This window comes from Odontesthes bonariensis, chromosome 14 (assembly GCF_027942865.1).
Source record: "Odontesthes bonariensis isolate fOdoBon6 chromosome 14, fOdoBon6.hap1, whole genome shotgun sequence".
In the NCBI taxonomy this organism is placed as follows: Eukaryota; Metazoa; Chordata; class Actinopteri; order Atheriniformes; family Atherinopsidae; genus Odontesthes; species Odontesthes bonariensis.
In genome coordinates this window covers 35,106,307-35,122,674 of record NC_134519.1, presented here as the reverse complement: position 1 = coordinate 35,122,674, position 16,368 = coordinate 35,106,307, and the positions used below count along the sequence as shown (strand labels likewise).

At 42.5% G+C, this 16,368-nt stretch overlaps 2 protein-coding genes across 2 annotated transcripts in view; both read left to right on the top strand.

Annotated features, from left to right (window-relative positions):
* LOC142399471 (phospholipid phosphatase-related protein type 4-like) overlaps positions 1-9,279 on the top strand; it is a 75,459-nt gene extending 66,180 nt beyond the window's left edge. The window contains exon 11 of the mRNA XM_075484175.1: positions 217-9,279. Coding sequence (XP_075340290.1) covers positions 217-1,097 — 881 coding nt within the window. The 3' untranslated portion in view covers positions 1,098-9,279. The remainder of the gene's footprint in view (positions 1-216) is intronic.
* A 1,946-nt stretch (positions 9,280-11,225) lies between these two features.
* LOC142399558 (uncharacterized) lies at positions 11,226-15,002 on the top strand. Its single transcript, XM_075484281.1, has 4 exons — positions 11,226-11,844; positions 11,920-12,440; positions 12,529-12,590; positions 12,672-15,002. The coding sequence occupies exons 1-4, from the start codon at positions 11,226-11,228 to the stop codon at positions 14,713-14,715; spliced, it is 3,246 nt and encodes a 1,081-aa protein (XP_075340396.1). The 3' UTR covers positions 14,716-15,002.
* Positions 15,003-16,368: the final 1,366 nt, after the last annotated feature.

Genomic DNA, 16,368 nt, shown 5'->3' with positions numbered 1-16,368 from the left:
GTCTGTACTACTGTATCACATTATTAGATTCCATATAACACAATTTTTACTGAGATTATATAAAATGTTAGTAAATATAACCATTGAATGTTGCAGAGAAAAAGCCCAAAAATCAAGTTTAGGGGAATTCTAAATGTAATTTTGATACAGTTAGAAGTGCACTTTCAAGCTGACACAATGGCAGCATAATTAAGTTTACTTGTCTTGCTATTTTAGGGGGATTGGAAAGGAGTGGCAGTATAGTTCGAGTTGAAGCCCACCCAGAGTCCAGACATAACAAGCCTGTGGTGAAACCTCCGAGCACTGATGGAAGTGGCTCCTGGCGATGGAAACCAACAGAACAACGAGCATCCCTTCGACAGTCAACTTACACTCTCAATGACCTGAACAGACACACAGATAACTGTGATTCTCTGAGAGAATGTGGCTCACTGGATGGGAAGAGGAGTGTGATAGGGACTGAATCGGATGGAGGGGGAGGAGGAGGCATGTACACCTGCCATCCACATATTGTGCACCCTTTGCACCCCCTACATCCAAATAATCCTAACAATTTCCAGCACCCCAGTTTTAGTCCTAACAATCCCAATAACCCAAATTTCAACAATGTTCACCCTAATTTCAACCCCAGCTCTACCAACTCCAACATGCCTTTCAGCCTCCCTGCCGCCTTTGCTTCTCCTTTTCACCCCCACCCTCAGGCTGTTACTACTATCAGGGTCACTCCTGTGGAGGGAACAAGTGCTAGCAGTGATGGAGGCTCAGACTGCCAGTCATTGGCATCATCCAGCCGTGAGTCGACTCTGAAGAGGAAGGGCAACAGCAACACTGTCCATGTTGGAGATCAAGGGCCCACTCCTGACCTCCACAAAAACCATCGCCCCTGTGATGACAGCCATCACCACGGCAACGAGAGCAACAACCATTTTCATGAAAACCTCCGAAGTTTTCAAGAACACCCTACCCAAACCAATTACACCAACTGGCAGATGCAGAGTGTTTTTGGCCGTCCAAGCCCAACTCCTCCCCCTACCTTACCACGCCCCCTCCTGACTCATACCCCACCTCCTAATCTAGGGTTGGCCTATAAAGAGTGATAGTGTTGAGTTCATCCATCTAAATGCTGTGTCTTTTGTTGTTTTGGTTTTTTGATTATTTATTTTTTTTAAAAAGAAGAGAAAGAAAAAAAAAATCCTTTGACCAGTTTGAGATTTCATTAGTTGTATTGCTGGGACCAACATTTCAAACTCCAAAGTCAACTCAACTTTATTTATAAAGCCCTTTAAAACAGCCGTGGCTGAAACAAAGTGCTGTACATGAGTAACAACACGAAATATAAGGCATAAAACATAAGAACAATGTAAAAAGAATAATAAACAATAACAATATTAAAACAGCCAGGGAATAAAAAGGGGTTTTAAGACGGGTTTTAAAAATGGACAGTGAAGGGGCTCGTCTAATGTACAATGGGAGGTCGTTCCACAGTTTAGGACCAGCAGCGGAAAAGGCCTTAGTTTTTACTTTAATGGGGGCCAAAATTGAAAGACAGTGGAGTTTAAACCATCTATTACCCAGGGTCAACCAATATGGGAAAGCCAAAAATGTATCATTCCCACCCTCAATATCTATAATGGGGCAATTAGGCAATAATATCTGGCAATTTGTGCCCACAAGCATCATACCTAGTTCTGTTTCCAGCTGAATACATTTTTTTTGCCATGTATTACAGGTTTATTAATATCAATTTGAATCAGTGAGTTTTTATCTGAATACCTATTTTATCATACACTGCTGGAAAGACAACGACTTTTTGTAAATCTTAGTATAGAAAAACCTTTTGTTTCATTAGCTCATGGACAATGGGCAAAATAGAATGATGACCATTTGAGTCAACTCATCAAGAGAAATTGCAGTGTTTGGTCTGTCCCATATTTTCCCGGCAACAAAGGTGGTTTCAGGCCAATGACTGTTGTCATTTATAGATACATATTCCCGTTTTCATACTGTCATTAATTAAACCTTAATGTTGGAGAGTAAACACATACGCTTACACAAAGCCCATAACTATAATGTGTTTGAACACATGTGAGGCCACAAGGGAAGTCAAGCCCATTGCTATAGTTACACCTGGACTATAGTGCAGACCAGAGTGCTATCTGGGCAGTGTTGTAAGTCATGATGGTGTAGTTAATGTGTTGGCTAAGACCAATATTGTGGGGGATATGTTGTTTTGAAATATGTTGTTAAACAAACATTCCTTTCTTTTCCATTTACATGCTGCATTTAAATAGTGTGCAGTATATAAATTTTCATATATGTCATTGGTGCATTGTACATGCAGCATGTGCATCTGAAAAAAAAAACATACTTACAGACCAAAGACAGAAGAAAATTAAACATTTCGGGGTTTTTGTTTGGATTATTTCACGATTCATCATTTTAGTGTGATGGGTATGGCGTTACATCTTTAGGGCAGCAATCAGGAAAAAATACATAAAGTTTTAGGACCACCAGTAATACTTTGTGAAAAATACTTCTGCAAATATTTTTGAATGTATTGATGATTTTACAAAATGTTAAAATGACAAAATCCAAGGTTATTTAAACTAACATTCAATAAAGTCTAATTGTACAAGAATAGTATAAATACATGTTTTCAAAAGTTATAATTTCAAATGACAAATGCATGAATAAGATGCATTTTCATTTGATATTGTTGACATTAGAGGATGAAATGCACCCATCTTACAAGACAGATTATTGCAACAAAAATGGGAAGTTTTCTAAACTATTGCAGTTCAACTAGATTTATTTGGAAGTATTACAAATTAAAGGTAAAATTTTACAGTTAAAAGTTGTACGGTAATGTCCCAAGAATCATATCCTAATTTTAAGAAGAAATCCGAACATTAGAAATAATGTAATAGTTAATTATAGAATGTCATCATAACTAGAAACTATAGTTATTAACAATAAAATGTCATATAATAAGATAATCTTAGAAGTTTAGGTTATTGCAGAAAAATACATCATTTTGGGAAAAAGAAGTTAGTTTTTCAAAACTGCTGTAAACTTCGGTATGTTTCATTAATATTGTATGGATGTTTGTATTAATTAGCATTGCTTTACTATCCACACAGAGGCTTATTTTTGCCTTGCAGAATGCCCGTTTTAAAATCCGAAATAGGGGGCAGTTTTTTTAATTGTATGACACTGAATCAGCAGCAATCTTTGGACATGCTTGTACTGTCCTTCACTGTTAGCCGCAGTAAAATGCTAACATTAAAGTTATACAATATTTCTATTTTTATCTTTGAAATATATAAAATGATGGCTTTGTTTAATTACATTGTGATTTTTCTTCAACATAATGTGGGTGTTGCAAGTTATATTGTAATAATGATTTAATTGGTTTTACATTTTTTTCTCCCTTAGCCCTTACCCTATTACTGGTACTCTCAAATACCATTGTATTGTTGGAGTACAAAGGTTGACTCTACCTTTGCTGTAGTGTTTTGCGTGTGTGGTTAAATTCATCAAGTGCAAATAATTTTTATGTTTCAACTTCATGAATATTTAATTTTTTTAATGTGCAAGTGCTAGTGATTGACTATTTAATAAATATTAGTTGTTTTTATATTGTTTGATTAACTCTGTGCCAAAGTGCCATCAAATGAAAAGAATTGTGGCTGTGGGCTAGTCTCATAGACGTATTGTATAGCAGAGGATTGTAGTAAAGAACTCTCAACAGACTTTTTTTTATACATTTCAATGGAAATATGGAGATCCTTTAGTTTGGATGGTATGAAATTTAAGTTACTGAAGCTTAATGACTTTGTAAATATGACAGCAGAATACAGTGTTTCTTCACAGCTTCTGATTTATAGATATTTAAACAGCAAGCGTGGATATTTCTGTAAATGTTTGCCTCTGCAACAATGCAATTTGCTATTGAATTTGTAGGTGTAGGGCAATGAAGATTAAGCTAATAACATTACAGGAGTTAATGGTGCTATAAAGCATAGCCAGTGTGTGTTGTTTTTTAGGTCTGTGAAGAGGACTTACAACTCTAATAATTGAACTTCCTGTGTAGAAGTTGTTACATATGGTTGAATGTGACAGATACTTTTAGTTTATTCTCAGCTGGCAGATAGGTGGTTTTTTTCCAAAAATATGGATAAATCTTGAGAGTCAAATTTGATGCAGTGCTTTCAAGCAAAAACCCTGATCAGTCAAAAGGAAAACTGTCTGTGTTTGATGAGAAGGATTTAAGAGTTTTAGCAGCCATTCTTGAAATAACCACTGTGCATTGTTCCTGTGTTGCTATACAAATTCATTATTAGCAAGGAGTTACAGCAAAGAACAAACAGAACAAGGTTTTAGCATTTAAAGTGCTATAAAAGTTGTGAAAGCCTTGTCATCATATGATTTAATGGTCCTGTTATTATATCTACTATTTGATGACTTAACAAAGCAGCGTGAAGAGGGATTTATTTAAAGTAATGTTGCCAATAGGCTGACCACTTTGAATACAACTGCATGTAAAGGATCATTTTGAAAATGAAATAATCATGATCATTTTTATTTTCATAGGACAGAATCAAAGAAAGGAAGCAATTGTGGATTTTTCTTACAGTTGCAGTTGTAGGAGCCTCTGAGATTCTTGCACATTTAGGTTATTTTAGTCAAACTTTAGCTGGCTGAACACTGTTTTGATTAATGAAGAGATTACTTTGATATATGGAGAATATTTTCTGTTAAGTTTAAAGTTGGTTTGTATTTATTCTAGATTTGCCATTTGTTACTTGCCAAAAACTTTGTTGCTGTGCCATAAAAAGGAAGCATAGTCACTGGTTCAAAGACCATTTGTTAAGGTTTTCTTGGTCAGACAGTTTTTATGTGACAGTTTTATTTATTGTACCCATATTTTATTGGTTCAGACCAGACTAAGAAGTAGTTGTGATGTGTTTTGAACAAAGGGGCATGGACCAGTATTAAATGTTGGCAATATTCAATGCAGCCAGAGCTGAACAATTCTGTTTCAATCCAAATAGTGTTTTAAGAGTGCTATTTTCAAGTCAAATCAATTTGAAATTTTGTTCCTCATTTAATATTAGTGAAACAAGAAGAACATTTTTTTCTGTTCTTTTATTTTTCAAAGCGCATATTATCTCAACACTATCATTAGTGATGATCAGTAGGATGTTTATTTGAATAAACTCAAACTATTTGAAAATTCAACTAAGCAGTAGCTTTCCACATAAATAAATACAGATTATAGGTATTATTGTTTGTACTTCCTGGACTCAATGTAGATTTGTTTAAGATTCCCTTTGGATGGGATAAGCATTAGCTTTTTCTTCTATGAGTGTCATATTGGTCTATAAAATTCTGCAAATTTCAACGTACAAGCCTTCCTCATGGAGTCAAAAAGACTTAATAGAGTCTTAGTTCATTTTATAGTGGACCTCCATCGATAGGAATCCTCAACTTTTAAAATGAAATTTTCCACCAGTAGCCCCCTACTTCTGGAAATCTCAAAAATGGGTGTATGAACACAAATACAACAAGAGAGGGTATCACCTAAGACTTTATTAAGTTTGTTTGACTCGATGAGGATGACTTCACATCAGCATTTTTATGGGTCACTGTGACTATGTCATAGAAATAAAGGGATTTTACAATGGCTCTAAAAGAGAGAGCATTGGAGCTTTTCGATATTCGAGGATCAGAGATGAACTGATGTAAATGTAAGACTGTGCCAGTTTGCAACTTCTAACAAGATTTTTTGACCATTTTACACATCCAAGAAGTCCTTTCAGTGGCCCAAACTTAACTGAAGCTGATTTACCTGCTTGAACAAAAAGATTTTCTTTTGACACAAAAATAAAGGGTACATGTGTGCTCTTAATGTAAAAAAAAAGAACAACTTAGAAATCAAATTTATTTGAGACTATGTCCACGGATATGTTCTTATGCTGTACAATACATGTAATGATTGAGGAAGAGTTGTAGATCATCACAGTATATTTCCATTTTATGGACATTGTCTGAACTTTATCATGACTATGTTTTGACTGAATAATGTCATACATCATAATTGGAAAAGAAAGAATCCACATGCATGCAGAAATAGGAATTGTAATCAAATACATTTTTTTTTTAAATCTTGTTGGTGTAAAAGGCACAATGAGGGATAATAATTCCAGATAAACACTGAGTACCAGAATCTGTACAAATACTTTGTACACTGTGAATAACTTTAAGTTTCAAGTCGTACATGAGTATAATTTTATGTGTTATTAGAGGACAATTGTTTTAACTGAATAAAAAAATTCACAGAAAAAGTTGCCTGGTTTTAAAAGCTACAGTGTAAATCAGAAATCAGCTGTCAAAGTATACAGGATTTCTTACATGATGTCAAATGCGATTATGAAAAGTCTTGTAGCCTTGTTTATGATGGTATTTTTAACTTTCCATTTGAGAAGCAACACAATTACTGAATTTGAGTTTCTACAGTGTTAAACTTAAAATCAGCGTTTGCTACAATGAGGGATGATATGAGAATTCTGAAAGCACAACTCTAATAATTGAGAATCATAAGATCACTGTGAGAATTGAACTTTGGCCCAAACCTATCACCCTTTGCCTGAATCTGCTGACATGTAACTCGAGTAAGAAGATGAACACTACAACCTCTGTGTCCAGTGGATTTGTGGACACCAACATGGTGTTCCTCATATCTCATATTCAGTGACTTAGTGAGCCTCAGATTTAGCCTTTTCATTTTATAATGTGGTGCCTGATCTTTGCAGATACGAAAGAATGAGGTTTGGTAGCTATATTTTGAAGGTATCTTCTGCTTGCACCTATACACTTGGCCTTCTGATACTACCTATTCTTCTGTATTTAATGGCATGCTGGTTGCAACACAATTCACAGTGTGGTAATAAATTTAACCAGATGATGGACATTTATCCTAAAATGCCAAAAACACAAAATGTAAATTACTTAAAGACAATTTAATTACTTCCATATTTCTAAAAACCTATCATTTTAGTCTTTTACCGAATATTTATTGATAGGACACAGTATATAGATATTTTAGATTTTGTGTACGTGAACTATAAGCTTTTATATATGTTTGCTAAATTTGATATGTATTACCATGGCAACCATGTGCACTCATTTGAGTGAATAGTCTCTATACTTTACAATCAGGCCTATAATGAGCCAAGACATAAATGTTATATTTTACCATAATTTTGGGAATCTGTTGCATTCTGCAACTGTTATTTTAGGGCCTCAAGAGCTGTCAAATATGACTAAAATGGTGCCAGTTTGAGTTCATCTCTTAAATTGCCACTTTTATGTTATTTTGATCTTATTGATATAGTGACCCATTACAACAACGAAGCACTTGGGTGAACTGCTCATCTTAGTAACTAGCTCTGGCAGATTATTAGGGGCGGTTTATGGTCTCGCTGGGATATTTGAATGGTTAAAAGATGGTCCACACTAGTTGTTAAAAAAGATGTCACTTTGTTTTCTTTTTTTTTTCGTTTTGATGCTATAAAATTGTCTTATTAGATTTTTGCTGTAGGTTTAAGTATGGTTTCTATTTTTTCTATTACTTATATAATCAGTTAAAGACATGAGCTAATAGCTGGTTATTTGACAGATAATGGTATTGCTTTCTAGTTTCTATCGCACCAAATATACATTTGTGGCTTTATACTCATTAGTGTGTCCTGTATGGGAACCCTGACTAAATGTTTGAGCTGATAGCTGGGTGGAAATGCAAATCTTTAGCCTATGCTACAAGAGATTTTCGGTCAGCCTTGAATTCTGCCTGAATTCATCACAAACCACTCTATAGGCTATAGGCCATTGGCCTTGATAAGTTGATGAAGAAGACTACCTTTTTTATGTAATAATATAGCTATTTCTGTTTGGTTCCAGCGAACAGAACCCAGGCCTGAAATTGGTTTATTGTGCAATACATACAGTACATTTTATCAGAAAATTATTCTTGAAAATACTGCTGTCACATCAGGGACAGGGACAGTGTTATTATTCTCATTGTTTTATATTACAAAGAATGTTATCAACCTTGATCACATGTGTACACAAATCAGTTTATTCTGAAAGCTAGCTAGTCATGAGAAGTTCTATTTTAAAGTAATCTATTAGGCTTTTACCTTGGAAGTTTGGGACCTGATCATTGATCAAAGTTCTAGATTGTACAATAAATGTATGGAACATTAATATGTACCAACAAATGGGTTCACAGGTACTATATTTCTCGTTAATTCTGGTGAACGATAAAAATATCTCAAATTTCCAAAAGAAATGTCATGTTATGCGGATAAAATTCAGTTTAGTTCAGATTCAGTTATATTTATATATACTTGTAACTGAATTGTACAAATTATTGTCAGCATGTTTTTATGCTTATAAGTAATACTAAACAATAAACATTCCAGCTCGTTCTAACTGAAGGTATAATGCATTCACAAAAGAAAACTGTTTACTTCGAGATTATCTTGAGTATAATTGATCCACAGAAATATTTAGGTTTCATCAGTGTCATGAAACCTAAATATTTCATGACACTGAGACAGGTTGGGAGTGTTCCATTACCTATCCCATTATTTTTTGTGCATTCTCAGAATTATGAGGAAGTTATTTTTATTTCTCATAATGACAAGATGTTGTTATATATCTAGACACAAAATCTAGATCCCACAGTTACTAGATACTAGATATTTTTCTTGTAATTACAAGGGATTTTATTTATTTTGCGAATGCAGTTTGTGTCCCTACTTACACATAAAATGGCTCTCAGAAAAAGTGTGCAATAGTCGGTACTAGCTAGCTAACTTCCTTACCATGCAAGCCAGTGTGCTTTAATAGGACACCAACTCATTTTCTACATCGGGATCCAAGACATTGGACATGAGTCAAATAATGCTTTTGCGTAAAGTTAGCTTCTGAAACTAACTAATTGAATCTATTGTGTGACCATAATCCTCAATGTCTTACATGAAAACAAACACTGACTTGCAGTGGAACAATAGGTTTTTGTCTGCATGTCATGGTAATTGGGCTTTCAGAACGCTGCGGGGGGGCTGAACAGTTTTAATAATTGACTTAAGTGTTACATTTGAACTGACTCTGAACACATATTACAGTGACAGTGTACTGACAGTGACAGATATCTTGAAGTTTCTGTTTTGATGTAGTGTTTCTGTAATAGAATAAAGGTTTAATATCAAACTGGCTGTTTCTCTCAGTTCTTACCTTTACCATTGCCCAGAAAAAATACCAGAAGAAAAAAAAGAGTCAGTATTTGTTTACCCTGATGTATAACAACCACTGCAGCTGCACTGACATAATCAACTTTTAAACAATTAATTCTCTTCATGAGTTTATTATGTGTAGAATTTCAAACATTACACATGTGCTTTCCTGCTTCTTTTTGTGGTTGTACTCCTCACAACAAGAACCAAGTCTTGGACGATGGAAGATATTTTATCTGATGAAGCACTACATCCTTCTGGTATTCAGTAAAATTCCACAAATTATTTATTTAGCTACTCTTACATATAAAGTAATCTCAGGGCATTTTACATTAAGAAAACAATATTTAATTCCCTTAAGGTGAGCACCTTACAATACTGGGAAGAAACAACACACTTTCAAGAAGATTTAAATTTCATTCAGTTTTATTCATATAAAACCAAATCACAACAAATATTATCTCATGGCATTTTAAAAATTTTGTCCAATTCAGGTCAATTAGAATCAAATTCATTGTAAAACAATCATAATCCAATCATTTCAAATTCATTAACGTCCAAAATGGTCCAATTCATACAGAGCCAATTTAAAAAAGGAAACAAACAGACACTGCGCTTTGATTCAATCCCCTTCTCCTGAGCGTAAACAAGGTGATAGTAAAAAGAAAAAAGTGTCGTGGGGCTGCGGTTTCTGATGTGTTATTCCCCTTTTCCCTTGTGTGTGTTGTTCTGTCTCCCTATGCTGAGGGCCTGTGTGATGCCCACTGTGGGTGTAGACATGACGGCTCTCTGCTCCAGCAGGTTCTCCTAGCACAGCTGCTCTCTATCAGTTCATCAGCTCAGCGGTTTATCTACCCTGGTTTATCTACCCTGGTATCTGTTTCGACCTCACTCTGACCGTCACTACGGTCTTAAAAAGGAATGATCACCTTCGTTCTGCCTATCACCGAAACCATATGTCAAAAACGTCACGCCTGTGAGCTCCGGAAGCAGAACGACCTGCGTTAACAAATAGCAGGGATTGCTCCCGGTTCAGTCTCTCACCTTGATCGCCTCAAAACCGGACCAGGTAAGAAGCAGATATTTTTTGCATAGGCTACACAGTCACAGAATTCACTACCCGAGGGTAACAGGTGCCTTGTGTCCCTGTGAATTGGACTGTGCAGTTAAGCTAATATCACGTTGCCGTGAGCCTGCTTTAATTGCGTTCGCGCTCTGTTGCAGATCACCATAGCGCTTCACTTGTTTTGTTATTTATTGTTTGTTATACGTTGCGTGCCCTATACCGCTGTTCGCAGCCGTGGGGTTAGTGTGCGCCTGCTAGGTGCGTTCGCGCACTGGTGCAGATTATTAAGTGCTGTTGGTTACCACTAAGTGAGCCTTCTTAACGCGTTTGCATACGTACGGGCCACCCTAGCGCTACACTTGCATATATTTTGTATTGCCGGTAGCATATTGTTTTCTAAGGTAGTGTGTTGTTTAAGTTTCACATTACTCTACCGCTGTTGTAACTGGTTGTGTAAGCCAGTAGGTGAATGCGTGCACTGTCGCGGGTAAGCAAGTGCATTTGGGCATTTTTTGTTGTTTAAAAAAAAACAAAAAAAAAAACACTCAGTTCTGCACCTGCATATTTGTTTGTTCTGTGTGTTACTTTGGCCACTGGAATTTTTCAGGTAAGTAGCCAGATAAGGTAAGGATTATTGTTATAAATAAATGAGTGTTGTTCAGGTAAGTACAGATTGGTGCTTACTGATTATTGTTTACTGTTTCAGTGGTGACATAAATAAATAAATTAATTAATTAAGTGGTTTATCAAACAGCACCCTATAGCCGCTGTTCGCAGCCGTTGGGTTGAGTGTGTGCCAGTTAGGTGCGTTCGCGCGCTGTTGCCGGCCACCAGCTTTTTTCCTGCAACTCGCCATAATGGCCTCGCACCACTGCAGAGTCTGCATGGTTGCGATGAGCACCGCAGACGGGCACAGGGAGTGCCCTACTTGCCTTGGGGCCGCCCACGTGTTGGAGGACGTGGACAACCCCTGCAGTGCAGCAGTTGACCTGCTTAGGGGGGAACGACTTCGCCGTGCCAACCTGGTGTCTGGTCACATGCATGAAGGCAGGGCGGAAGGGCGACGCTCACCCCATCGGTCGGCCCGAAAACATGGGCATAAGCGTACGCGCAAATGCTCAAGGGACCGGCAGCGTGAGTCCCCCCATAGGTCTGACCAGGAAGGGGCCTCCAGAGCTGCGAAGCGCCCTGTTCCAGCTGAGGCAGCAGAGGGCGGCAGTGCGGGGTTAGCCCATATCCTCTCAGCTCTTCAGGGGCTATCAAGGAGGATGGACAGGCTAGAAGGCCATCAAGGCCCGCCATCCCTACCGCCATCCCTACCGCCGGGCCAGGAGGGTCCCCCCTTACGCAGGCCTGAGAGCCATGGTGAGGAGGAGGACTGGGCCGATACAGACGTGCTGTCCCTCCACGCGTCACAGACCTCTGACGCCACAGGTGGAGGCAGCCGTGGTGGTGAACTACACACTGGCTCTAGAGGTGAGCCCACAGTCGTGGGGGAGATACCGGTAAGCCATCTGCTGTCAAGGGTATTGTGTGCCTCTAAAATTCTAGGCCTTCAGCCCCCCACACCAGACCCAGCTCCTTATGGGGGTGCTTGGGAGGGTGTATCTCATGCTAGCCCCCCACCTTCTATTCCCGTGGCGGAGGACTACACCAAGATGCTGAGGACCGCTTGGGGTAAGACCTTGCAGCGGCCCCAGTTTAACCCAGGCTGCCGTCAGTTGGCAATGGCTGTATACCCTGCTGAAACAGGGCTGGGAGACATGCCACCAGTGGAGGCGTCAGTTGCCTCTTGGACGTCACTTGGGCCTGCGCGGGCATCCCCTAATCCACGTTGCCCGCGTAAGGAGTGTGCAAAGACAGACCGCCTGGCCAGTAGGTCTTTTAACGCTTCGGCACGAGCAGCCCGTATGGGCAATGCCCTTGCTATGACGCTGGCGGCTCTGCGTAAGACGCTAGACCCGGCAGACGGAGATGCCATGGCCCTGGTGGAGGCTGCGCTATCTGCTCACTCCCAGCTCACACGGGATGTAGGAGACTCGATGGCCTCGGCAGTGTTGTGCCGTCGTCAGGTGTGGCTTACGCAAACCTGTCTGCCAGAGGCTATTAAAGCAGAGCTGATTAACCTCCCTGTGGCACCTGGGTGTGTTTTTCATCCAGGATCCCAGGAGGTGCTGGACCGTGCCGAATGTGCCGCAGCATCAAGGGAGGCTGTCCAACGGGTAGGCGTTAGAGCAGCTCCCGGCGTCTACAGAGCAGCAGTGGGTAGGTTCAGGCAACGGCAGCCCGGCCGGCCTCCTCAGGCTAGTATCGCTCAGGGCCAGCGCTTTCAGGCAGTTACCCAGGGGCCAGCCCCACATCCCCAGTTCAGGGGGAGGCGGGGAGCAAAACCAAACAGGGGCAGAAACGCAGGCCGGGGCGGTGGCCCGGCGTAGCAGTCAGGGGCTGCCCGTCGGATGCCCTTCCCAGCTGTCTCGGATCTCCTGGGAGGGGATTGTGCCAGACCCTTGGGTCGTGACAATGGTTGCCCACGGGTACCGGCTACAATTTCGACGGCGGCCCCCAGTTTTTTCAGGGGTCAGAATAACAGCTGTAAGAGACCCAATTTTAAAGTCCGTACTCGACAACGAGGTTCGAGAACTACTTTTAAAAGGGGCTATCTCGGAGGTACCACCCAGCGCACAGCGAGCTGGGTTTTATTCCAAATATTTTATTGTGCCCAAAAAGGACGGCAGTCATCGGCCTGTCCTCGACCTCAGGCCCCTAAATCAATACCTCAAGGTGCTGCCATTCAAAATGGTTCACACCGCAGTGGTAATACGATCAATCCAGCAGGGGGAGTGGTTTACGTCTCTGGACCTGAAGGACACATATTTTCATGTCCCAATCTGCCCAGAACACAGGCCATACCTCCGTTTCGCCTTTCGAGGCAGGGCGTTCCAGTTTCAGGTCCTTCCTTTCGGCCTCTCCCTGGCCCCAAGAGTTTTCAGTCGTGTGGTGTCCGCTGCACTAGCCCCCCTCCAGGCACAGGGTTTGAAGATACTACCGTACTTAGACGATTGGCTCGTTTGCGCCCATTCTCAAGAGCAAGTGGTGCGCGACACGGAGACACTGCTGGCCCACATCCAGTTCCTGGGCTTCGTGGTAAATTGGAAGAAATCCAATTTGCGGCCCCGCCAACAGGCAGAATTCCTGGGTATCCTCCTAGATTCAGCCCACATGAAAGCGTCTCTCACTGGCCGGAGAGTAGACAGCCTAATAGAGGCCCTGAAGTGCTTTCGGCTCGGCGGACTAGTTACCGCCCACAGAGTCCAAAGGTTGCTGGGCTTGATGGCTGCGGCAGCCGTCGTGGTTCCTCTTGGCCTGCTGAGGTCACGTCCCTTCCAATGCTGGTTCAATGCGTTCCGACTCCACCCGAGAGACGACAGGCAGGTCAGGCTGCGTGTTTCTCGGGCTTGCATCCGAGCCCTGCGTCCTTGGAGGAGCAGGGAGTTCCTGCTCAGTGGCGTCCCCCTGGGGGGTCATCCTCACAGGAGACAGGTCATCTCGACGGATGCATCCCTAACGGGCTGGGGGGCTGTCTGGGAAGGACGTTCAGTGTGGGCCATTTGGCAACCTCCATGGACGTCGGAACATATCAATGTTCTCGAACTGAAGGCCATTCACCTTGCGCTACAGCGGTTCCTGCCAACATTGCAGCACAGCCATGTTCTGGTGAGATCGGACAGCACCTCTGCGGTGTATCACGTCAACCACCAGGGGGGGACAAAGTCCCAGAAATGCCTCCAAGTGGCGGAGGAGCTCCTAACATGGGCATGGCCACGACTGGCGTCACTGAGGGCTGTGCACGTCCCGGGCGTGGAGAACGGCGCGGCCGACATGCTCTCCAGGACTGGTCCACTCCCGGGAGAATGGAGACTGCACACAGATGTGGTCAACCAGATCTGGATGCGGTACAGGGTTGCGCAAGTGGACCTGTTTGCGTCAGCAGAAACGACCCACTGCCCGGAGTGGTTCTCCCTCAGGGGGCAGGGGGGCAGTTTGGGCCTGGATGCTCTATCGAAAGAGTGGCCAATAGGCTTACTGTACGCTTTTCCTCCACTCCCTCTCATCCCTCAGGTTCTACAGAGGATCAAGGAGGGCCAACACACAGTCCTGCTGGTTGCCCCACGTTGGCCAGCGAGACCCTGGTTCTCGGACCTGCTCCAGTTACTGCAGGGTCAGCCATGGCGGTTGCCAAGCAGAGCAGATCTGCTGTCACAAGCAGACGGGAAGGTCTGGCATCCGAACCCAGCCGCCCTGCGCCTTTGGGTTTGGCCGTTGCAGAGCCGGTCGCTGATCGCTTAGGTGAGTCTGTACAGGAGACACTCAACAACGCCAGGGCCCCATCTACTCGAGCCAGTTATGCGCTCAGATGGAGAATTTTTTCTGACTGGTGCCGTAGTATGGATATTGAGCCAGCAGCAACTTGCCCTGTGCCTCATGTGTTACGCTTCTTGCAGTCCCAACTGGATCAAGGCAAGGCGGTTAGTACGGTGAAAGTCTATGCTTCAGCCATTTCCGCTTTCCACCAGGGGGCGAACAACGGGCCTCTCGGAAGGCATCCTTTGGTTGGCCAGTTCTTGAAAGGGGCGCGCCGGTTACGTCCAGTTCGTACCCTACGGGCTCCAGGCTGGGACCTTCCGATGGTTTTAACTTCACTCACGGAGGCTCCGTACGAGCCCATTTCGGATTCCGATCCACGCTCTTTGTCTCTCAAGACCGCTTTCCTTCTGGCTCTCTGCTCAGCAAGACGAGTCGGGGAACTGTGTGCCCTCTCTGTCAGTGACGACTGCCTCAGATGGAGGGAAGGCGGCACTGGTGTGTCACTGTGGCCAAATCCAGCCTTTTTACCAAAGGTTATTAACAGGCAGTCCATCAACCATGTTCTGGAGGTGGATCAGTTTCAGCCTGCCTCTGCCTCACAGGCAGAGCAGGAGAAGTTACTCACCTTGTGCCCAGTGAGATCCTTGAGGGCTTATCTGGCCCTTACACAGCCACTGAGGAGAGCACACTCCCAACTGTTTGTCTGCTATGGGGCAGCAAAAAGGGGGTTGCCTCTTTCAAAGCAAAGGCTGTCCCATTGGCTAGTAGAGGTTATTTCCCATGCCTATAAGGCACGGGGGATGCAAGCCCCTCCTGGTATGAGAGCTCATTCTACCAGAAGTATGGCAACGTCCTGGGCTGCCCTCAGGGGAGTACCAGCAGACGATATCTGTGCAGCGGCCTCATGGTCTACGCCATGCACTTTTACTAGGTTTTATAGGGTGGATGTAACTCGCCCAGCTTCGGTCGGCGACGCCGCCCTCATGTCCGTGACCGAGCGAGGTTTTAATAATTAGCTTTTATGTCCTTCGCGACCATTTTGGTATTTGTCATCCCTTTTTAAGACCGTAGTGACGGTCAGAGTGAGGTCGAAACAGATCGTGAGTTACGAATGTAACTACGGATCTGTGAGACCGAGGGATGACCGTCACTATCTTTTGTCGCTCAGAACAGCCTGAGGCGCTCAAGGTAGGACACTGAACCGGGAGCAATCCCTGCTATTTGTTAACGCAGGTCGTTCTGCTTCCGGAGGTCACGGGCGTGACGTTTTTGACATATGGTTTCGGTGATAGGCAGAACGAAGGTGATCATTCCTTTTTAAGACCGTAGTGACGGTCATCCCTCGGTCTCACAGATCCGTAGTTACATTCGTAACTCACGTTATCTACCCTGGTTTATCTACCCTGGTTTATCTACCCCGCTCTCACTGTCACTCCTTGCCAGATTGTTTTGTTCTTGAGAGAAAGTGTCTGGAAAGCTGTTGCCTTGAACCTCAGAGCCTTTGCTGTCATCCAGGAAAATTCAAACCAAGCTACACCCGCTCCGATCAGCATGGAAAAGTCTTCTGAGAAACACTCACCTTGTGTGTCTTCAACCTCTGGTCCTGGAATGCCTTTCCCTCTGGAGTGTATCCTG

Bases quoted from the DNA above. Each gene is read 5' to 3' on its own strand.
- LOC142399558 (XM_075484281.1), top strand. From the start codon at position 11,226: ATGGCCTCGCACCACTGCAGAGTCTGCATGGTTGCGATGAGCACCGCA. The intron at 11,845-11,919 runs GTGAGCCCACAG...CTAAAATTCTAG, and splicing joins ACTACACACTGGCTCTAGAG to GCCTTCAGCCCCCCACACCA. The intron at 12,591-12,671 runs GTAGGCGTTAGA...CGGCCTCCTCAG, and splicing joins CAAGGGAGGCTGTCCAACGG to GCTAGTATCGCTCAGGGCCA.